The sequence below is a fragment of the Struthio camelus genome, chromosome 24, assembly GCF_040807025.1.
Source record: "Struthio camelus isolate bStrCam1 chromosome 24, bStrCam1.hap1, whole genome shotgun sequence".
In the NCBI taxonomy this organism is placed as follows: domain Eukaryota; kingdom Metazoa; phylum Chordata; class Aves; order Struthioniformes; family Struthionidae; genus Struthio; species Struthio camelus.
This window is the reverse complement of record NC_090965.1, coordinates 5,294,977-5,317,889: the sequence shown is the minus strand read 5'-3', so window position 1 is coordinate 5,317,889 and position 22,913 is coordinate 5,294,977. Positions and strand designations below refer to the sequence as shown.

Sequence of the window (22,913 nt, the reverse complement as noted above, 5' to 3'; positions counted from 1 at the left end):
TGTGACCCAAGCGTTATACAGAAGTCTCCTGTTCATCTACTTTAAAGCAATGCTGTTCTCATGCTCGTGTAACAGATGTGACCTGTGCCACTGAAACAGGTAAGAGAAGGTGGGGGATGGCAGCTTATTGATGCCTGATTAGTTCAGTCTAGCACTATACGCACGTTCCTCTGACTTGTCAATCCAAGGAACAAGAAAATAACGTCGAAGCCTTGTACAGAGATGACTTGCTGCTATTGAAGAAGCAAAGTAGAAAATGCTGATCTGCTGGGAGCAGTCTCAATTTAAATCTTTGGCAGCAGAGTAAGGGGTTTGTGTTGTCCCTAAGTATATTGCATGCAGTATGTATAGTAACAGCTGCTGAGTAGTGTCTTTGGTGGAAGCTGTTATTTTTGCAGTAAGTGATATTGACCCTAAATATTGAATACTATATTCTTTTGAGATGTTACAGTACAATTTATGCATTAAAATGCGTCCAAGTGTTCTGTTAAAGGCAGGTTTACCTATACCATGACAGTCTCCAACCGCTTTGTACATATTGTCCATGTGATAGTGAGAAAAAACTAACTTTTACCCCCAATAATTTACACATTCAAGGATTGTACTATTGAAGGTGAATTGTCAGGAGCCTAATTTACTAATGATAATCACTAAAGCCACTTTTTTGCAGTATGGCAGCAACTAAATCATGTAACAACTGTAATAGTTTGGGCAGACATTGTATAGTATTTACGCAGCAGAGATTTTTGGCATACCGAAAGGTGGGATGTGTTCCTTAGGTAAAGTTAGACCAGGAAAACCAGATATTTAAATATAGGTTAAAGTTTAGATTTTTGTGTCAAGTAAAATCTGGCTGAGGTAAAATACTAAATACATGAGAGATTGCTAGATTTATACTGTATGTGCCATTTCTAATAATTTAGTAAGCCTGGTTTTTAAGCTAATGTTGAAATATATCGAGTAGTTTTAATGGTCTTAAATACCATGTGGCTTTATCAAATCCAAACAGTGTCCCTGGGCTGTGACTAACATGTTTCAGCAAAGTAGGCTAAAGGCCCACAGTAGAATTAACACCTTGGATTTAAAAAATAGAAAAAAAAAAACTGCCTAAGCTGCAGTGCAGTTTTATGAACTTAATATCCCCTTGCCTTCCCCACCAGTGAGATGAGCAGCGTCAAACAGCAGAAAGTTGAGGGGCAAAAAAGCCACCGTCTTTTTGCAGTTGAAAGGTTTGTTCAGAAACATAAGTGCCAACTGACAATGCCAAGAGTCACTTCCTAGTAGCTCTGCTGGCCCAGCTGAGTTTACTTCCAGTTGATTTTTACAAGCTAAAGCATGATTTGAGAAACTGCTGGAGAATCTGTGCCACTCCTGCCTTCCTATGTGGTATGTAGTGAAGATCAGAAAGGGTCTGTTCCTGCATCTGGCTCCAGTTCTGGCTCTGGGAGAAGCACTTTCTTGAGATTTTCTGAGTAGTAAGGTCCAAACACCTGCCTGTTGTGGTTGATCACACTTCCAAACCTGTGCCCAACTTCCAGCAGCTCTTCTTGAATGGCATCAAGGCCTTTGGGAGATCCTTGAGAGAATTCTGTCCATTAGGGGAAATGAAAAGGCTGAGGAATAAATGAATCCCCTGTTCTGTAGGGAGTAAGAGCACGAAAACAAAAAAAACAACCTTGGCATAGAAAGCTAGCTTTGAGACAAAGGGGTCCTCATGCAGTCAAGAGCAGATGTGTGGACAACCTCATTGTCACAGGATGTTGTAGACAGTAACACTACGTGGGCTCAGGGACATATTGGAAGTATTTGGAAGTTTCTTTTCCAAATACTAAGTAGATTTAACAGCATCCAGCACAGGAACCAAGGTGAAACTACCTGATGCTAAGAGAGTACTTGAGTGAAGTATCATGTATGCTTGCCTTGCTCTCAGTTTGCCCAGGGTAGTTGCTTATAACAATAGCTAGAGATTGGACAGTGGGCTGAAGGACTGCAGGTTTGATGGATGTATGGCCGTTCTTATGTTAAAGTTTACAGTTTAAACTTTATGTTAAGGTTTACAGTTACAGTTTAACCGTATGGATTCTTCACCAATTCTGAAGAGTTTTTGTACTGCATTGAAGCATCCGGCATCTTAGAAGCATAATGGAGTATGGAATTTCAGAGCCTAGGATTTATTTAGCCTGCCACAGCAGCATTTTACAATTGAAAGTGTTCAGGAAGCCTTTCTGAGGAACATGTAGCTGAAATACAGCAACATTTAAAGCAGCTGGGTAGTTGAATCTGAAGTCTGTGTGTGAGAATGCTGATGGTCTTCCCCCCTTTGCATCTAAGAATCGCACAGTGCCTTGTCTGTGCTGTTGATTACTAGTCCCACAACTTTTCTCTAATGCCAAACCATCAGAGAGTCATTGCCATCACATACTGCCCAGCCTGCCATATATCAGGGCTTGGTTTAGGCTGTTAATTTAGCCTTATTCTGAGTTACTTCAAAACAAAATAGCCTACTCTGACATGGAAAGAATAAAATCGAATAAACAATGCAGTTGAGTCCACACCGGCTGGGAAGGACACTTAACTAAATGAAGCATGAGGCAGGAAGAGCCTCACCCTATTTTCATAGCTGATAAAAGCAAGTCTTCCATGTGGAAATAATCTTTCCAGTAGCATACTAGTTGCCTGTGGCACAGCAATCTACATGGAGTTAGTGTTCAGAGTACCAATAAAAAGGTCAAAATAATCAGCTCTTATCCAAACCGTTTGAATAAATATTTTGATGGAGCAGCATTGTAGGGCAGCTGGTTAGCTGAATACCGGGTAGTATACTCCCTAGGGAGAAATACTATTTAAAGTTCTTAGCACGGTACTTTACTAGACCCAATGATTAATCTCTCAGTCTACATCCTAGCCTGAAGATTGCAGCACTGCTTAATAACAGGCCTTGCACTTGGGCCTGTTTAGCTTTTAGCGAGGATGGGAGGATTTAAGAGATTTTTTTCAAAGCAATTACTGTTTGGGAGCCTTTGGAGGTGAATAGGAAAATCTGGGCAGTTTCTGAACCTAGCTTCATTGCCCTCCTCTCCTGTGCATACTGTGTAGAGGGACTGAACTCAGCTCTCACCCTCAGCAGTAGTTCTGCTCAACGCAGGGAGTCTGCTATGCTAGTACCTATCCTAGACCTGTCCTGCATACTACAGGGTCATTAGGCTAAACCTAAGTAATGCCCTGAGGGTGCAAATACTCGGTTCCTTCAAGGCAAAGCCAGCTGAGTTAGACATAGGCTCAGAGACTCACCGATGACACTCTGCACTGCATTGTCTGCGATGCTTCTTATCTGGCCTTTCAGGGAAGCACATTTGTCATTGGTAAAAGCAGGATAACCCAGCTGTGAAAGAGTCCTGCCACTTTCCTGGAGCACTTGATTGCCTATATCTTGTAAAGATTCTTCATACCTAAGTCATGCAAAGGTATACGTGCTCTGGCCACTGCTCAGATTTGTTGAGGAAAGGGTCTTGCAGGCATAGAGCAAGAAGGGAAGGCCCTCTATATGTCTTTTGAGGGAAGTGTCATCACAGCCAGGTAGCATAGGACAATCAGTGTTCAGCCACAGCTCTGGTGCCTACTGCAAGTGAACTAAGCTTCCCTTCCCCTGAAGTTACCCAGGGGCTGACTCCTGTGAAATAGTAATCAGCACCACTAATTTCCCCTTTAACCAAGAAGTCACTGTTGCTAGAATGTTAGCTCCTAGCTAAAAAATGCTGGCTGACTTCCCCTACTCCTTGCAGTAGACCTGGCTGCTATTTGGATCTTGGATCCCCTTCTACTCCCAGGGAAGGATTCCTGCTGCTCATCCCACAACCAAGCAGTGCCTGCAAACTAACTCTTCTCCTGGAAAAGAAAACTAGAAGTAACCCACCTGGTATAAGAGAGCCCTTCCAAGAGGACCTTTGTTACCTGCTTCAGCCTAGCTACAAACCCTGGTGAGCCAAATAAGGTGCTTCCACACATGCAGGTCACTAGCAGGACTGCAGCTATGATGGTAAGCTGATTCACCTGTGATTGTACTGCCTGCAGTTGGGTCTGATCCATAAACAGTGTCAGTGAACAGAAACCAAATCAGCCTGTGAGTGTAGAGACGGTAGCTATGATAACAGCAGTTCACAAGCCATGGAGCAGGACCGTAACATCTTCACGAAGCTGAGTGGGAGGAGGCCACCTGGCAGCAGGGAGGTTTAGTTTTGTGAAAAGTCCCAAGTTGTTTCAAATGGGGAATAAAATCATGCTGTAGAGAGGACAAAGGCTCTGCCCAGTTCTTTCTACAGAAGATACAGAACTGGTAGACCTGTTTATTTTGCGTATCTTTATGACTTTGCTGTAAAAGTGTCCAAGCACTTCTCCTACCTCAGGATATTCCTTTGGTCCAGGTTCCCAGCAGAGCAGATTCATGTATCCTCGGTTTAGCACAGATGTGGGACTTGGCATAGCTGTGCTACTGCTCCCTGTGAGAGTGAGGCAGGCGAGCTCTGACTGTAGGGTGGGATGGAGATTGTGAAGAGGACACAGACAGTTCTGCTGCTGCTTTGCAGAGCCACTCTGTTGTGTGATCCAGGCTATCTGTAATGGGATAACAAAAATGGATGTTTGAAAGTACAGTCAGACTGCTCAGGCTAAGTTGGTAAGAAGTGGCTATGCTATACTACAAGCTAGTGTGTTTTGGGAGGCCAAGGCATTGCGCTGGCTCCTGGAATGGCGAGGAGTAGCTAACAAGATCATTAAAGTACAATGTAAATGTGTAGCTGCCAAAGCAAGGGTTGGGCTAGTGGAATCAGCCTCTGGAGAGCTTTATATTAAATAAAGGATTTCAGTCTCCAAAAGGCACCTTTAATGAAGTCCTATGAGGGAGAAAGGAAGACAGAAATATTCTAGAGCCTAGTGAAGAAGAGACGTCTACGTCAAATGCAGACTTTCCTCTTCAAATATGTCTGCTAATAACATTTTGCTCATTCCTCTGAGGATCTCAAAACACTTTAAACTTATGAGATCTTGTAGCTCCTTATGGGATGGCTATTAGCTCTGTCTTATGCAAGGAGAAACTGAAGCACATTAAATAATTTCTTTTCTGCAAGGTATGTCAATGAGGAGGCTGAGAAAGGGACCTAGGAGCCCTTTAGCTTTCAGAGGCAATTCTCTCTCCTGTTATTACAAATGAGCACGTGATGAAATCATCAGCTTTGGAATACTCAAGTCCCTTTCTAGTGCATTTAACAGCTCCTGTAAGAGAACACAGCGTTGAACCAGCAACTTCTCTGGCTTCCCTGCAGACTTACTAGGCAGCTTATCTAAGAGTTCCTGGAATTTCTTCTGTTCGTTCTGGACAGAGTGGTCCTGCAAGTGGGGGTGGAGGCTCTGGATGGTAAAAATCAGCATATCCATTTTCATCAGGTCCAACACCTGGAAAATCTTCCTGGGATGAGACACAGTGAATTGAAATTTTCATCCTGTAGTAAATGTAGTAGACTAGGGTCGTTTTAGAATGCTGAGAAAGGGGAATTCAGAAAGGGGAATGTGGATTTTATTCTGTTTTCTGACAAAAGGCTGCTCAGTCTAATTGGAATGTCCGGTCCCTAAAAATTACTAGAAAATCAGATTCATTTCAGTAAGGACTTTTCCACTGTGTGAAGGGCGACTAGGCAATAGAAATATGTCTGCACTGAAACTCAACTTCAAATAACGACAAAGCTGAAGCCCAGAGTGCATAAAAGGGATCTTGGACTGTAATTCCAGGGCAGAGTTTTCTCTAGGCCCAATATACGATGGTTGAAGGTTATGCTGGTTTATATGGACCAAGTCACAATCAGCATCACCCACCTAAGAATTTGAACTGAATCTGTTAGGTTTTGCAATCTTTGTACTTCCTCATCTCGAACAGGCGCACACAGCACTGCCATTGTGCCAAGGATGTACATGGTGAGACTGTGGATATCCAGAGCCCCATGTTCAGCCTCCCGTCTAATCAACTCCATGTCCAGGGCTTCTTCAATTTGGCTTTGCAGTCAGTTGTACAGCAGTGATAGCAGAGCCTGCCAAAAGAGAAGCATTGCCTCTTTTTGTTCAAGGAACTCTACAGTTTTCCAGAGTTGCTCAACAGGAATCAAGATTGGCCTTGCTATATTGAGAGTAAGGTAACTACTGAGTACTCAAACTCTGGGGCACACAATAGCTTTAAGTGACTGCTTGTCTCTAATGTCTCATTTCAGAGTCTGGCTACTGTTTCACGTATTGCAAAATCTCCTTTACTGTCATGCAGGAAAGGAGGGAACTGTCTGGAATCCAAAGGGAAAGTGTGGACTGAAAAAGCAAACTATATGCAACCTCATGCTCTGCTAGGAACATGTATGTCTTTTAGTTCTAAACAATTTTCTTGTTCACCATCTTGTATGCTTGTTTATTAGAGACAGCTCCTCATATACCCAAAAGAGGTGTCTTATAGTTTTTGTATATAGTATTCAAATATAGTATAGAGATGTCTTAGTTTTTGTTTGGCATATACTATGCCTGGAATGGTCTATAGCTGTTACCATAAATGATAGTTCAAACATAGGCTTTCCATCATTTTGGAGAGTATGTGTTTGAAGGAGCCAGGAGCAGTTGTGTAAGACTCCCTATAAGACTCCCTATAAGACTCCCTATAAACTAACAGGAGCCTATTTTCTCATCCCTCTTACGCATGTTCACAAGGGAATACTTGGATGTAAGAGGTGAGGTAATAACTAACAGTAAGGCAACCTTCTTTCCTGTGTTAGGAACAGCTCACCTCTTTTATGTCCTGTAGCAGTTGGATTGCCTGAGCGTAGTCTGGGGGACTAGCTGAGAGCTGTTCCTTCAGGCTGTCCCAGAAGGCTTTGTGCAATGTCTCCTTCGCTCTGTTTTCCAGGCTCAGAAAGAAGAAAGGAGGGGAGGCATTTTCTATTAACATCAGACACGTACAAACTCTCAGTTTGATGGGACCATTCCTCCCAGGAATGGGAGGAATTAATTACAGTTCAGGCCTTTGGACGTTTTCTTCTCTTAGTCTTTACTCCCAACTGTAAGCAATACACGTACCTTTCTCTACCTCATGGAAATCTCTCTCAACCTAAATTCCCCATTCTTCTGAAGTGGAACGCCTTCCTATCAACCCTGTTCATAAAATATGCTTAGCCAGTCTTAACTGTGGGGGTCAAAAGATAACAGTATCCTTCAAGGAAACTCGTAAGTCCCTCTGAAATGATCAACAGACGTTGATCTAGTGCTTGTCTTTGCAATGAAAGAGTGAAATATCAGGTCACTTAAATAGATTTTTATCTGAAATGCACTGGGCTCTAAGGGATCCCATGAGCCTGCGCTGGGCTCCACAGGCCCATGCCGAGCTTGTAGCCACCCATGCCAGGCTTCTGTGCGCTCGCATGGACCTGTGCTGGCCCCTATGGGCTTGTACAAGCCCCCATGGGGCACCACAGTTTTGGATGGGCTCATGCTCAGCTTGTATGGGCCAGCACCAGACTCTACGGGCTTCTATGGGTCTGAACAGGGCTGTACAGGCTCATACAGGCCTGCGCCAGGATCGACAGACTCCTACAAGCCCACACTAAGCTCTGTGGGCTTGTATGCACCCCTTCTGAGCTCATAGCGGCCTGGGCTAGGCCCTACAGGCTTGTATGCACCTATGCTGGGCCCTACGGGCTGGTGCGGGTCCCCATGGGGCTCCATGGGCTTCTACAGGCTTACACCAAGCTTGTATGGGCCCGTGCTGGGCGCTATGGGCCTGAACGGGGCTCTAAGGGCTCCTACGGGCCCGTGCCAAGCTCATAAGGGCCCATGCCAGGTCCTATGGGATCATACGGGCCTGTACTGGGCTCTGTGGGATTCTACGGGCCTGAATGAGGCACTATGGGCTCGTATAGGCCTGCACTGGGCTCGTACATGCCTATGCCAGGCCCTATGGGCTCATACGAGCCCGTGCTGTGCTCTACACGCTCTACAGGCCTGCACAGGGCTCTATGGACTGCCCCGATGGGGCAGGCCCACATTGAGTTTATAAGGGCCTGGGCCAAGCCCTACAAGCTCATACGGGCCCGTGCTGGGCTTTATGGGCTTGTACAGGCCTGCATGGGGCTCTACAGGCTTCTATGGGCCCACACTGAGCCCTACAGGTTCGTACAGACCCATGCCAGCCCCTATGGGCTCATACGAACCCCCACAGGACTCCATGGGCTCATATGGGCCCACACCGAGCTTGTATGGGCCTGCACTGGGCTGTAGGGACTTCTGTGAGCCTGAATGGGACTCCACAGGCACTTATAGGCATGCATCAAGCTCGTAAGGGCCTGTGCTAGACCCTACGGTCTTGTATGGTTGCCTGCTGGCCCCTATGGGCTCATACAGGCCCCTAGGGGGCTCCAAGGCTTCGGACCAGCCCACACTGAGGGGGCCTGCACTGGTCTCTATAGGCTCATACAGGTCACCACTGAGGTCTAGGGGCTTCTACGGGCCCGCGCTGAGCTCGTACGGGCCCACATCAGACTCTAGGGGCTCATAAGGGCCTGCACTGAACTCTACGGGCCTGTAGAGGCCCGTGCCAAGCTCGTACAGGCCTGTGCCAGATTCTATGGCCACGCTGAGCTCTGGGGCCCATACGTGCGAGCTCTAGAGGTTCGTATGGGCCTGAACCGAGCTCTACGGGCTTGTGCGGGCCTGGACCAAACTTATACAGGCCGGTACCAGTCTCTATGGTATTGCACGGGCCCACACAGAGCTCTATGGGCTTGTATGAGCCCAGATAGAGCTTGTACGGCCCCTGCCAGCCTGTAGGGGCTTGTACGGGCCCTTGCTGAGGTCTACGGGCTTGTACAAGCCCTTACCGAGCTTGTATGGGCGCATGCTGGCCTCTGTGGGCTTCTCTGAGCACCTGCCAGCCCTGTTCTATGGGCTCGGAGGGGCCCACACTGAGCTCTGTAGGCTTGTACGTCCTTGCCAAGCTCATACGGGCCTGTGCTGGCCTCTGAGGGCTTGTAAAGGTCCCTACCGGCATCTACGGGCTCGTAGGTGCCGCACTGAGCTCTACGGGCTTGTACGAGCCCTTGCTGAGCTCATATGGGCCTGTGCTGGCCTCTGCAGGCTTGTTGGGACCCCTGCTGGACTCTACAGGCTTCGATGGACCCACACTGAGCTCCACGGGCTCGTACGAGCCCTTGCTGAGCTTGTAAAGGCCCATGCCAGCCTCTGCGGACTCGTAAGGGCCCGCATCGAGTTGCATCAGCTTTTCCAAGCCCTTCCTGAGCTTGTACGGGCCAATGTTGTCCTCTGTGGACTTGTTAGAGCCCCTGCCCCATTTACAGGATTGGACAGGCCCACACCGAGCTCTATGGGCTTGTATGAGCCCTTGCTGAGGTGGCATGGGTCTGTGCTGTCCTCTGTGGGTTCCTACAGGCCCACACGGAGCTCACGGGCTTTTATGAGCTCTTACAGAGCTTACATGGGCCCATACTGGCCTCATGCAGGCATGTACTGGTCTCTGTGGACTGGCTGGAGCCCTTAGAGGCCGGCAGGGGCCCGCACATGCCCACAGAGGCTACCCCGGCTGTGTATGAGCTCGGCAAGGGCTGGTCCAAGGCCTAGAGCTCGGGGCAGGCCAGCACGAGCCCTTAGAGGATGCCCTGGAGGTGTACGAGCTCGGGAAGGGCTGGTCCAAGGCCGCAGAGCTCGGGGCAGGCCCGCATGATCCCTTAGAGGCCAGAAGGAGCCCACACAAGCCGTTAGAAGCAGCCCCATACGTGAGCCCCGTGCAGGCCTCATACATACCTGCGGCTTCCTCTGCGGGCCCCTGCCGGCCTCTTAGGGCTTGGGCGGGCCCGTCTTGAGCTCTACAGCATTGCACCAGCCCTTGCCAAACTCGTACACGCCAAGGGCAGCCTCTGCGGGCTTGCACAGGCCCCTGCCAGCCTCTAAGGGCTCCTGCGGGCCCGCCCCGAGCTCTACGGCCTTGGATCAGCCCTTACCGAGCTCATACACCCCCGCGGCAGCCTCTGTGGGCTTGTGTGGGCCCCTGCCAGCCTCTAAGGGCTCATGCAGGCCTGCCCCGAGATCTACGGCCTTGGACCAGCCCTTGCCGAGCTCGTACCTGCCCGTGGAAGCCTCTAAGGGCCTGTGTATGCCCCTGCCGGCCTCTAAGGGCTTGTGCGGGCCTGCCCCGAGCTCTACAGCCTTGGACCAGCCCTTGCCGAGTTCGTACGTGCCCATGACAGCCTCTAAGGGGTTGTGCGGGGCCCTGCCGGCCTCTAAGGGCTCATGCAGGCCTGCCCTGAGCTCTACGGGCTTGGACAAGACTTTCCCGAGCTCAGACAAGCCCGCGGCAACCTCTAAGGGCTTTTGCGGGCCCCTGCCGGCCTCTAAGGCCTCGTGCAGGCCTGCCCCAAGCTCTATGGGCTTGGACCAGCCCTTGCCGAGCTCGTACACACCCATGGCAGCCTCTGCGGGATTGTGCGGGCCCCTGCCGGCCTCTAAGGGCTCGTGCGGGCCCGCCCCCAGCTCTACAGGCTTGGACCAGCCCTTACCAAGCTCTTACATGCCCACCCTGAGCTCTACAGGCTTGTGCGGGCCCCTGCCGGCCTCTAAGGGCTCGTTCGGGCCTGCCCCGAGATCTACGGCCTTGGACCAGCCCTTACCAAGCTCTTACATGCCCACCCTGAGCTCTACAGGCTTGTGCGGGCCCCTGCCGGCCTCTAAGGGCTCGTTCGGGCCTGCCCCGAGATCTACGGCCTTGGACCAGCCCTTACCAAGCTCTTACATGCCCACCCTGAGCTCTACAGGCTTGTGCGGGCCCCTGCCGGCCTCTAAGGGCTCGTGCAGGCGAGCCCCCGGCTCTACGGCCTTGGACCAGCCCTTCCCGAGCTCGTACACCTTCAGGTCAGCCTCTGTGGGCTTGTGCGGGCCCCTGCCAGCCTCTAAGGGCTCATGCGGGCCTGTCTTGAGCTCTACGGGCTTGGACCAGCCTTTGCCAAGCTCAAACATACCAAGAGCAGCCTCTGCGGGCTTGTGCAGGCCCCTGCCGGCCTCTGAGGGCTCGTGCAGGCGAGCCCCCAGCTCTATTGGCTGGGACCAGCCCTTGCTGACCTCGTACATGCCTGCCCTGAGCTCTGAGGGCTTGTGCGAGCTCCTGTTGGCCTCTAAGGGCTCGTGCGGGCCTGCCCCAAGCTCTACGGCCTTGGACCAGTACTTGCCAAGCTCGCACATGCCCGCAGCAGCCTCTGCGGGCTTGTGTGTGCCCCTGCCGGCCTCTAAGGGCTCATGTGGGCCTGCCCCAAGTTCTATGGCCTTGGACCAGCCCTTGCCGAGCTCGTACATGTCCGCCCTCAGCTCTAAGGGCTTGTGAAGGCCCCTGCCGGCCTCTAAGGGCTCGTGTGCGCCCGCCCCGAGCTCTACGGCCTTGGACCAGCTCTGGTCGAGCTCGCACACACCCGGGCTGCCTCTATGGACTTGTGTGGACTCCTGCCAGCCTTTAAGGGCTCATTCACGCCCGCCTCGAACTCTACGGGCTTGGAGCAGCCCTTGCCAAGATCGTACATTCCCAGGGCAGCCTCTGCGGGCTTCTGCAGGCCCCTGCCAGCCTCTAAGGGCTTGTACAGGGCCGCCTCGAGCTCCACGGCCTTGGACCAGCCCTTCCCGAGCTCGTACACACCCGCCCTCAGCTCTAACTGCTTGTGCGGGCCCCTGCCAGTCTCTAAGGGCTTGTGCGGGCCTGCCCCGAGCTCTACGGGCTTGGACCTGCCCTTGCCAAGCTTATACACGCCCAGGGCGGCCTCTGCGTGCCTTGTTCGGACCCCTGTTGGCCTCTAAGGGCCAACGTGACCCTAAACTGAGGGCTATTAAGCAAAGCAACCAAGCCTGTGTTAAGATGGGATAATGGCAGGTGTTGATTATGACTAATAGGTTACAGCTCTCTCTGGTGTAATTCTGTGAGTGGTGATGCCCACAAATGGTTCAGCTTTTGCTGGATCAGAGCCATTAATTTTGTTGAGCACTAGAAAGAGTATTGGAGATTCACTTTCCTTCTAAAGAGAGTCACTTTGCAATGGTACTTTCACCTTTTCAGCAACAAAGCGCAAACGCATAGGTTTGTTTATAGATAACATTGTTCCTTTCCTGCACGTGTAAAACGACCTGCCTCCTCGTTAGCATTCATTCCCCCGTGCATGTGAACAGCGAGGTAACCTGAACTCTGCTCGATGCCCGCGCAGCTGCCTCCCAGCCCACCTTCACTTGTCGTTTATGAAGTCAGGCTGACACCTAGCGACGGCTGGAAGAAGCTCTCGAGTCAGGGTGGGTGCCTGCACGCTACCCAGGCAGCCTCCTTTCAGCATCGCCCTGACGGGAGGCGCCTCCAGGCCCACGGCTCAGCGAGGGCCCAGGCCGGGGCGGCCCCGCGCCGCACCAGGCGGGCGCAGGGCAGGCAGGTCTTCCTCGCGGCTCTCTAGGGAGGGTCCGGCATCTTCGGCGCCGCCGTCCGGGCGCGGGGACTCATCCTCGCCGGACTTGGGCATGGCGGTGTTCCTGCGGTGGGGGAGAGGGGGACGGTGGGGCCGGGGAGGGGAACGACCGCGGCGGGCGTCAGGGGGAACCCGGCGGGACGGACCGAGACGGATGGCGGAGCGGGGTGGGGGGGGCACACGGGACAGACCACGGCGGGTGTCGGGGGGGGGGGGCAGGATGGGACAGACCACGGCGGTCATAGGGCGGGGGAACAGGCCACGGCGGTTAGGGGCCCGGAGGGACAGACCACGGCGGGTGTCGGAGGAGGGGACCGCGAGGGACAGAGCAGGGCAAGCGGTGGCGGAGCGGGCTCAGCCGAGGCGGAGAGCGGCTCTCACCTGGGCCGGCCGATATCGGTGCCCGCCCTCACAGAACCACCGTTACCTCTGCGGCCCGGCCCGCGATAACTTCCAACGGGGCCGAGCCCACAGCACCGCCGGGGGGGGGGGAGGGCTGCGCTCGCTCCCGCCGCCTCCGAGGGTCTCCCCCTCCCCCGGAGGGAGGCAGCTCCTTCCGGCCGCAGACAGAGGTCCATCGCTCTAAGGAGCCCCGTGAAGAGCCCCCGTGTGGTGCGTGGGACCCTGGCGGAGAAGCACTGCAGACAGCCCCCCCCCCCACCACTCGCGCTCGGCGCTAATGGGTCATTCCACAACTTGAACCGTAACAGCCCCGGCGGGGAGGCGGCGCCACAGCTACGGGCCGTTAGACAGCGCTCCCCCCCTTTTTTGGTGAATGGAATGCTCCAAGGAGTGCGGCAAGGCGGCGCTGTGGGACTGTCCCATTTGAAATGGGGGGGGAACAAGTGAATGAAATAGCTATGAAACGAGATGAGGGTGGCCGCAAACGGGCAGGAGTTAATTTAGGGCGGGCTGTGGCCTCTGGGGCCTCGCAGGAAGCCATCTTCCTCCCGGGTTCCTCCTTGCGGGGGCTGGGCGCCTGGGTCCCCCTGCTGCAGCAGGGGTGATGGCGGGCCCTTGGCTGGGGCGTTGGGCGATGAGGAGCCCGAGCGGATCCCAGGCGTGCGGCCGGCGATGGCTTCCGCTTCCGTGGGCAGCGGCCCACCGGGCAGCGCCCGAACAAACGCTGCGGGACAGTCAAGGCTTTGCCGCCATCCCTGCGGCCCCTGTCGCCGACGGGTGCAGGTCGTCAGCCTGTGGGCCCTTGCGGGGAAGCGACAGCAGCCCGCTGCCGCGCGGCACAGGCATCTGGGGCAAGAACACCCCGGGAAAAGATCCGGAGGTAATGGCTGGCTCGTCACAGAAGGACAAGGCCAGTGGGGCTGCTCTGCGCCGGTCGCTCAGCCCAGTTTTAAGTCCTCAGTGGAGCGAGAAGGGCCTGTTCTTCAGCAGCTCCTCCAAGCTAGCATGAGGCCTGTCACGTTAGCGTCGCTGCAGGCTGAAGCATCAGCACGTGGAGCTGCTGGGAAAGACGGATGCACCTGGAGAGCCTGGAGGACGTGGGGAAGGAGCTGCTGGAGGGAGCACAGAAACGCAGTGTGCAGTTCAGCTGCATGGGCTTGCTTTCCCTAAGTCTTGAGCGTGTCCAAGGCCACGTTGGTAAATGTTTGCCATCGTTTTCTTCCACCTTGACTTGCTGATCTGTAAATTGGGAGTGATGAGACTCACCCATCTTTCTGCTCAGCAGAACAGACCTGCCTGTGGTCCTCTCCAGAGCTTTGCAAAGGGAAAACCACTGCATAAGCAAAGGGAGATTTTTATTTGGGTTTCTTATGGCTTGAGGCCCTGGGAATGTGGCATGCCTGTGACTCTGATACTGCAGGAGGCTTCACGTGCTTGGCGTCTCTGAAAACCCAGCCAGTATGCTGGAGGAATATCCATTTTACACTGCTGTTGGAAAAAACAAACACAAAGCCCCTCTTTCTGCAACTGTTCTTTCTGGCATCTCGTACTGTTAACAAAAGGAGAGCTAAGCACAGTTTCACTACTCCCTTGCTGTCTGGCCGCTATCTGTGGGACATAATCTTCCTTAACAAAGGCATTACTCACCACTGTGACCTTCCCATTCCCATCCCCAGCTCCTCCTTTGCAATATAGTTCATAGGTGGAAGTTAGAAATAATTTGGGAGGTCTTTGCTGGCTAAGTGAGGCTGGAGCTGAACAAAAGGCAGTCGCCGTGTCCGGCTCCCCTTACCCTCTGTGGAATGGCAGGAATTTCACCGCGCTCCATAGTCTGGGGGAGTTAAGGCATCAGCGCCGGGCTGATTGTTTTTATATCTAAAGCCTGTGCAAGGCTGTGGCTTAGTGCCTGTCAACTGCAGAGGTATTAACCTTAGACCTGTCAGAGCAAATAAAATGAAAAAGCCAACCCTGCAGTGCCGGAGAGGCTCTGGAGAGTGCTGCTGGCTGGTGCTGGGTTCGTAACAGCTGCCGTGTCCTTCCGTGAAACATTTCTCATTTATTTTTGCCCATTTTCTTTATGGTAGGTGCAGAAAGCAGTGGGTGAATCTCTGGCCACATACACGTTTGTTATGAACCTCCCTTTGACTTCGTCAGGACTAGGATTTAATCTTCCATGGGGGAAAACGCCCAGCCTGGGGTGAGGATCCTTGTGCTCCCGTGACATATTTGCCTTCCTTCTCCCTTCCACCAGACCTCACACCTCTTTTCACCACCACGCTGGGGGCAGGAGGCTGCCGCGGTGGGGGTCAGGCTGTGTTCCCTTGGCTCGGGTACACTCGGGGCTGCCGCGAGGGATCAGTGTGAGAAACGGCCTGTGCGGGAGCTGAGGCTGTGATTCGCCTGTTTTAAAACAATTCTGGCACAGCTCTGTCCTTCGAAGTCAGTAAAATGCTTGGAGATCACTGGGTGTCAGGGCTAGAGAAAGGCAGAGGATTAAAGGCATAGTGCTGGCACGCCATGTGGGGACAGACAACCCAATTCCCACCCGTTAATTAGTTACAGCTTCACAGCTGGGCTGCACAAATGACTCCGTAGCTCTCTTAGCCCTTTACAGTTGCAAAGGAAAATATCCTAGGTAGGTTTTTAAAGGTGGTTGGAGCTACTGCCGTTGCTCTGTGTTTGCAGCAAGCTAAAAGTGCAGCTAATGCAGTTACTGCTCAGCTGATGAGTTGTAGCTGGTTTAGCTGTAGTAAGTGATTGCATGCCAGGGGGTTAGCCATAGCCTGAAACTATGGTCTTCCCACTGTCTCGCAACGTGGGGAGCCGTATGCTGCCCTTGTGTCTGCAGTACAAGGCTGTGTTAGAGCAATCCCCTTAAACCATTGGTGATTTCCTTAAACCATTGAGGAGTTGTAAAAATCATCTCATCAAAAAGTAATAAGGGAAAACTGCTTGGCTTGGGCAGAGTTGTAATTACGTCATCCAGCAAGCGGCCTTGGGCTTGGGGGCTGGATGCTACTGAGAAATGAGCTGGGAAAACCATCTTCCCAGAAGTGTGGACAGCTCTTTCTCAGCTCTCTTGACAAACCCCCAGAGCTTGTCTCGCGTGTGGAGTTTGCCAGGTCAGCGTGGCCCTGGGACGGAGCAGTCCCTGCCCAGCCACTGGGGAAGGGAATTTCCACAGCTTTGCAGGGAGGCCTCGGAGGTGAGCTATGATCTCTGTATCAAAAAGAATTCACTTCCTCCCGAACTGAGGGCCGTGCAGTCTTGTAGCACAGGCATTAGCAATGATTTCCATGCAATTTGCAGGCAGGCAGACACAAGATTTTTATTTTATTTTTTTCTATTTTTCCAAGGACGGACTCACTGCAGAGAAAGCGTGGCTCCGCAGCAGCAGCAGGCTGACCTCAGGCAGAACCGGGCTGCAGACAGGGCTGTCTGCTCACAGTGCGTAATCTGATAATTATTCTCTGAAACTTTCCAAAAATATCCTGTGCAATGCCTTGGAGAGGTAAACAGAGCGGCTCTTGGTGGTTCCGGCAGCAAAAGCTCAACACTAGGAAAACGCATGGGGAGCACAGGCTGGTTGTCCCAGCCACAGAAGTGGCGGGGCTGCACGGGAGCATCTGCCCGAGGCATGCCATGGATGGGGCTGCCTCCTTGCCTGTGCCTGTCCATAGGTGCTGCGGTGGGGGAAGAGCTCTCACCACGCCTCATGGTCTGTAGTGTCTCGAGGTGGGGGAGATAATGTTTAGATCAGAGAATAAATCAGCACAGCTCTCTGCGTAACTTCAATTTGCTCTTGTCTCTCTTGGTTTCAGAGCAGAGCTCAGCTCTCCCAGCTGATAAATCCTTGTCCCAAAGGAGGCAATTGTGTGTATTTAAATATATATGCATTAGCCCTGCATTAATTTGCTTTCCCCAGTGACACGAAGATTTGTAATAGTAGAATGTATTTTTAATGCATTTCCTGCAGATTTCTGCAAGGGAATCTAATTCCTGTGTGGCTTTAACTTGCCACAAAGGCAGAAGAAGAGTTCAGGAGCACTGTTAATAAGCAAGGTGGGTTTTTTTAATCTACCATTCTGATGAGCTCCATCCATCTCTCTTGGTAGATTAATTTATTTTATCCAAGCTATCTAGCTGAAATCCCAAAAGGGGAAATTGGGATATTACGTCTTTCAGGGTAGATATTTGTGTGTCATGCAAGCAGACTCCATGGGGATATTTCCAATCTGTCCTTTTATATCCTTGGAAGTTTGTAACCTTGTTGAAAAGGGCCCTGCCAATCTGCATACCTGTCTGTGTCACTGTTAGCATCGACTTTTGGCAGACTTTCCGCCGCTCAGCCCTTCCACTGAGGGCTCAGCTTTCTAACAAAACTCAGAAACGTCTGGTACTCTTAAAAAACATGGCCTGTAGACATATGGGTAGGGGAGGTCAAAGGACTGGCTGAGATTGGGGTGCCTGGTTCTGCCGTTGCGAATCCAGCTGTGAACAAGCCAGCAGAGAAACCCCAGGCAGGTGCCTGCCCCGCTCCACTGCTGCGTGGAGCCTCACCTTGCAGCCAGGCACTTCGCCAGGTCCTGCCAAAAGCAACAACCGCACCAGCTCCGAGGTCCTTCCTAGGCCCATTGCGGGCGCTGCCACTGCGGCTCTGCCATCGCAGCTTCCCGCTGGAATATTGCGGTAAAGGACCAGCTACGTCCACCCGGCAGAAACAGGAGGAAGCAGGAGCACTTTGTTGCTCCGGCCACCCCTGCGCATCCGAAAGGCAGAGGAAGCTCCGCGTTGGGAGCATCCTCGCCTGCGTGGGAGCTGTGGCCCCTTTGCTCTCGCTGAGCCTCGCCGCCAGGATGACTGCGCTGTTGCAAGCCCAGCATGACTTCACCAGGCAGCCGGGTGCAGCGAGGCGGTAATGGGTGGGAAGGGCCCACTTGTTCAAACAGAAATGCCTTTGGCGGCGGCTGCAGCCGATGGAAGGGGAAATGGATTTTTTGTTTAAAAGATGATGTTGTTTTTTCAAGTCTGACTAATGTGAAAGTCCCCATTTAAAGGAGTCAAACCTGCAGTGAAATTGGTCACTGTTTACACGCCCACACGTTGACTGAGGCAGCCGAAAGCAAACTTCCTGGTATATCCTGATCCAAATCACCTGGGAGCAGAGGCTTAGTGAGCACAGTGCACAGAGCTGTGAGCAGCAGCCCAGCCAAGAAAAAGGCTGTGTCTCTTTTTGCAGAAAAGCAAACCTATCTGAGTGGCAGATGTAAAGCCTAATTGGCATTACTGGCCCCCCCAGTCTCAGGAAAAGAGGGAGTTTGGAGCCTACATGCTATAACTTTGGCTTATTAGAGATTATCCTCCTTCCCCCTGTAAGGAGAGGAAAAGCAGTTGAGGCAGAGGAGAGAAAATGTTAACAGGTGTTTTTGGAGCTCCTGGGTGTGGAAGGAAGAGCTGGTGAAGGTGGGAGTTTTCCTCTGCCCCATGAGCCAGGAAAGCTACTTCTGCAGTAGCTCCTGGAGCACCAGACAAGGTTGGGACTGTTTCTGTGCTGGATGCTGGTGCAAATGTGGATGGGCATCCTGATCCTGAGGAGCTTATGGTTTCCCTACATGAAGCAGGTGAATGAAGTATTACTGTCTGTCTTGTCCGGGTGAGCGTATGTAAATGCTGGGTTGCCCCAGCTCTGGTCTTGGTATCAGGTCTGCCGTAGCCAGTGGTTTCAACAAGTGATAAGGGTTTGGGAGTCCTTTAGATAAACAAGTTTCTTCTGCTGCTGTAGGGGCTTTGGTGTGGATGAGCAAGGTGTGTATGTGCCTGTAGTGCGCTACATGTTTCACTGGTGACTAGAGCAACTATTAATTTCCCTCCTCCTCCTTTCTGAAGCTGCAGTGTAGCTGTTTTCCTGGGAAGACATCCCGTACACACGGGCTGGCTGTTGCCACCTTGGTCACAGCGCACGTCTGAGCCACGGGGGCTGGCTGCTTTGAGCAAACCATTGCCTGGCCAGCATGCTGTGGCCAAAGTCTGATGTCAGTGAATTTCAGCCTGATCCTGTCACCCATGTATTTAAGGGACAAGTTGATGTTGGGTAAACTGAGGCTTAGAGGGGTTTGGCCTGTGGTTGGGTCTGGACTGAACCCAGGAGTCCTGGTGGGGAGACGTGCGCAGAGCTGGAGAGCCCTTCCTCGTGCTACCTCGCCCTGTTGAATGCCCTCGGAAAAACAATCATTTTGGTCACCATGTGCAAGGCGCTGGTTTGCTGCCAGTGCTCCCAGCTAGACGACTTTGGGTAATCTCTATATTCGATGACTCTGCTTAATTATTGCAGAGCTTCGTGAAGCGTTCAGCTCCCATGAAACTGCTACGGTGAGGCCCAAACCACACACGGCGTTCAGGGAGGAATTTCAATCCAAAAAAAAGTTCAAAGGTGTTTTGGTTTAATGTGGTTTATCTAAATTGCTTTATGTGCGTTAATCTGGATTAACACAAATGCTCTTGAAATGGCAGGGGCTGGGGAAAGGTTCACTAAGCTATTCCAAAAGTGAAAAGTTTGAGTTGAAAAAACACAAGATCCCACCTGACTTTGCGTGTGCGAGTCCTGTGAACAAAGCCGGGCTGCTCTTATCCCAGCTAGGTTAGGCTGCATTTCGCAGCCCAAATCCGACGGGCGCTTTCAAGAGTTGTCTTTGGCACCCATGTATACTAATCGGCCAGCGCATCTGATTCCCCCAGCGCCAATGGAGGTTTAATCCCTCCGTTCTCCCAGCAGCGTCTTCAGGGCTGTGCGAACCCCCTTCTGCCTGGTGTGCCAAAGCAGTTGGCACGATTAGCTAGCAAACGTCGAGGTAAATTGGAGGTCAAGCCCAGATTTGAACTGGGTGAGCGGCGCAAGCACGGCTGAGCGAGCCACGTGATGCAGATGACATCTAGGAGAATCAGGTGATTCCCCCCGTCCTCTCCGTCCCTGAGGGCTGAGATTATGAGAGGAGGTTTTACAGCTGGGTGGCCAGCCTTGTGTTAAGATTCGGTTTGCGACATCTCAGCCCTGCCAGCCCCTTGTTGGGAAGGACGGGCTAGGTCTTTTATGGATGTTTTGCACATCAGTGGGTCTGTGCTGAGGATCTGTCCGTAGGAGAGGTCACCCATAGGGACAAACAGGCACAGAAACAACCCGGAAATTGGAACTGCAAAGCCCATTGCAGCTCCTTGCCCTGCAAAAGGCCTCTTGTGCAATACCAGGCAAATCCTTGCATCTTGTGGAGCTCAGTTCCCCCTGCGCAATGAGGATCCAATCCTTTTCAGGGGCCGCCCATGAGCTGGTTCAGGATGCTCAGATGCTGTGGGGAGGGGGCTGGAGACACAGTGGGGACTGTTGGATGGGCTCCACGAAGGACCCAGCTCCTAACTCTCAGCAGCCACAAACTGCAGGGAGGGAAACGAAGAGCTTTTGCAGAGCTGAAATGGATGTTGTAACCTGGCCCTGGGCGCTGCCCAAAACCTTGGGACTCCCTCCTCCCCCAGCCCCAGAGCAAACAGCAGATTAACAATTTATTTGACGTGTTGTGGCTGTTTAGTTTCTTTGCCTGCTCCCCTGATCAGAGGGAATAAATGTTGCAGTGTGCATTAATGTTCATTTCGGGTGAGGGTAAATATAGAAAGGAAAACCTGCTGAGAGCAAACCATTTATTTCTGCGCTTGGAGCCCTCTGCTCATAAACAGTCAGTCATACCCATTTGGAAAATCCCAGAGTGGTTTTCTTGGCCATCCTAGAAGAACGTTTATTTTCCTGTAGGTTAAGAAGTGCATTTTAAATTTAAAAAAAAAAAAAAAAACGGCATCTCACTTCCAGCTGCCCTCTGGTGTTTAGGGCTTGTTGACACACTAAGACCGCTCTGTTGTCATGTAAAGCAGGTCTGATGCAGGATGGTGGAGGAGATCCTGCAGGGCTTTCCCTGCTTGCGTTTATGGGTGGAAGTTATTCTTGCCTTTTTCTTGTCCCCCTGCTCACGCTGAGCAGGGTTGGGGAGCCTGGTGCAGGATTTTATCACACGTCTCACAAGCGCTCCTGTCTCGTGCAGGGCTGGTGGGCCAGGGGCAGGCGTTGGGGTTAGAAATGCCCAGCTTTTGGGTCGTGAGTGTCGGTGGCTGGGGGCTCAGGGGAGATATCGGCAGCCTGTGGCTCAGGGGCCGCACTCAAGAGAGCGTCTGGGGGAGGCGGCGGAGGAACGAACCCGCTGCGCTGAGCTCACGCCGGACCATAAAACCTCCGAGGGTTTCAGGAGCCCGTGCCAAAGTCAACAGGAAGGTCCGCGGACTGCAGAAGGATGCATTGAGCAATCGAGACGGCCAACTGGCCGGGGTAAGCCCTTGCCCCCTGTGCTCAGATAATGCAACGTAGGAAAAAGACCCCAAAATCATGCTGTGGGAGAGGGGAAGAAGTGGACTACCACGGGCATGGTGGGGACATGGCCCCTTCTCCACCAGCCTGGGGGCACAGTGCCTCGCTTCGCCCATGCAGTCCGGCTCCCGCTTAACTTTGAAAGCGGCACAGAGAAACTGTGCGTGAGAAAGCAAAGCGGCTGGTTGCAGTTGGATCGCTGCCTTGCGTCGGCTCCCGGCGGCTGGCGCTGGGGAGAGCGGGAGACGAGACGCAGCGGTCCGCGGGTGATGGGAGCCGGCTCCTCGCTCTGACGCTTTCTACAGTCAATAAGGGTCTCTCCGTGTTTTCCGACAGCTTTTGGATTTGGCTCGGGTTTGCCTTGGTTTCCGACGGCAAGAGGCAGTTAAGTCTCTTGGAAGAATGAATTAATTAGCAAATGCCTTTGGTCAGGTCAGTGCCCTCGAGTAGTGTTCTTCACCCTTTAAAGCAATGCCTATGCACCCAGGCAAGCCTGTCTGAAAGGCTTATGTTACTGTTATTATTTTAAGGGCTATACATACATCATCCTGGAGGAACCACTTTTTTTTTTTTTTTTTAAACTCCCCTAAAACACAGTGTTGACTCTAATGGTGGCATTTGTGTAAGCAACAAAATATTGACGCAGTTGGCTTCGGTCTGGCTGGGGCTTCTGGAAATAAACTAATGCCTTGTTAAATTGTATATGGAAATGCAAGTGGGAAAATGACTGACATCTTACACAACTCAGGCAAATAAAATCGCCGCTTTACTACAGTGTGAAAAACTCAGGAATTAATAGGACTCCTTCTGCTCAGGGGTGTTGGATTTATCCCCGACTAGGATTCATAAACTATTTTAAGGAGAGAAGTGCTACTTTTAAACACATGTGTCTGGGTCCCAGAGTTAAAGTGGTGTCACCGGTGCTGCATTAACCCTTGCCTTCTCGCAGTGCGCTGTCCTCAGCTGTAACAGAAACAGCTCGGTTCTACTTCCTCTCGCCTCATCTATAGCCATGTCCACACCTGATAGATATTATTAGTTTGTTTTTGAAGGGTGTTAAATATGACATGTTCTAACAACTTAATTCAGAAGTGCATTTCAGGCCCCAGTTCAGCAGAATCTATACCGTGAGCTTGATTTCCCACCTGTGTGGGATGTAAAATGCATTTAAAACAAAACACCTGCTTCAAAGTTTACCCTGCATGGGGGTAAACTTTAGCTGAGCAGAGACACAAAGCATGGCTGAATCGGGCCCTATACTGCCTGGGGTGTGAGCAGATATGCCCCGAAAGACTCCTTTTGACTTCAGCAGCTTTAAGATCTTCTATTCATTGGGTATCTTCTGTGGGAAACATTATTAACGGAGCTTTAAAGAGTGATATATTGCTTTCCTGACTACCCGAAGCCCCTTCCTTCTCCACCCACATCCTGACGATCTGTCAGTTGAGCTACACGTACTCATTGAGAAGCAGGACAAGATAAAAGCTGCGCGGCGCGTACAGCAGGTCTGTCGGCTGCACGGGGTAAAATTCGCCGGTATAATTATACTAGAATACGTACTGTGGTATAATTTCCCAGTAATTATTCCG

The 22,913-nt window shown here is 51.8% G+C and overlaps 2 protein-coding genes across 2 annotated transcripts in view; one reads left to right on the top strand and one right to left on the bottom strand.

Moving 5' to 3' along the window:
• Window positions 1–116: 116 nt before the first annotated feature.
• On the bottom strand, window positions 117–6,934 carry TCP11 (t-complex 11). The gene is given in 9 exon segments (XM_009671866.2): window positions 117–1,573; window positions 1,576–1,638; window positions 3,292–3,449; window positions 3,914–4,096; window positions 4,400–4,492; window positions 4,494–4,611; window positions 5,325–5,461; window positions 5,866–6,077; window positions 6,812–6,934. Coding segments are annotated over 8 exon segments (1,080 nt in total). The 5' UTR covers window positions 6,021–6,077; window positions 6,812–6,934; the 3' UTR covers window positions 117–1,400.
• An 11,486-nt stretch (window positions 6,935–18,420) lies between these two features.
• Window positions 18,421–22,913, top strand: part of SCUBE3 (signal peptide, CUB domain and EGF like domain containing 3) — a 47,657-nt gene continuing 43,164 nt past the window's right edge. The window contains exon 1 of the mRNA XM_068918219.1: window positions 18,421–18,544. Within this exon, the coding sequence (XP_068774320.1) occupies window positions 18,523–18,544 (22 nt within the window). The 5' untranslated portion in view covers window positions 18,421–18,522. The remainder of the gene's footprint in view (window positions 18,545–22,913) is intronic.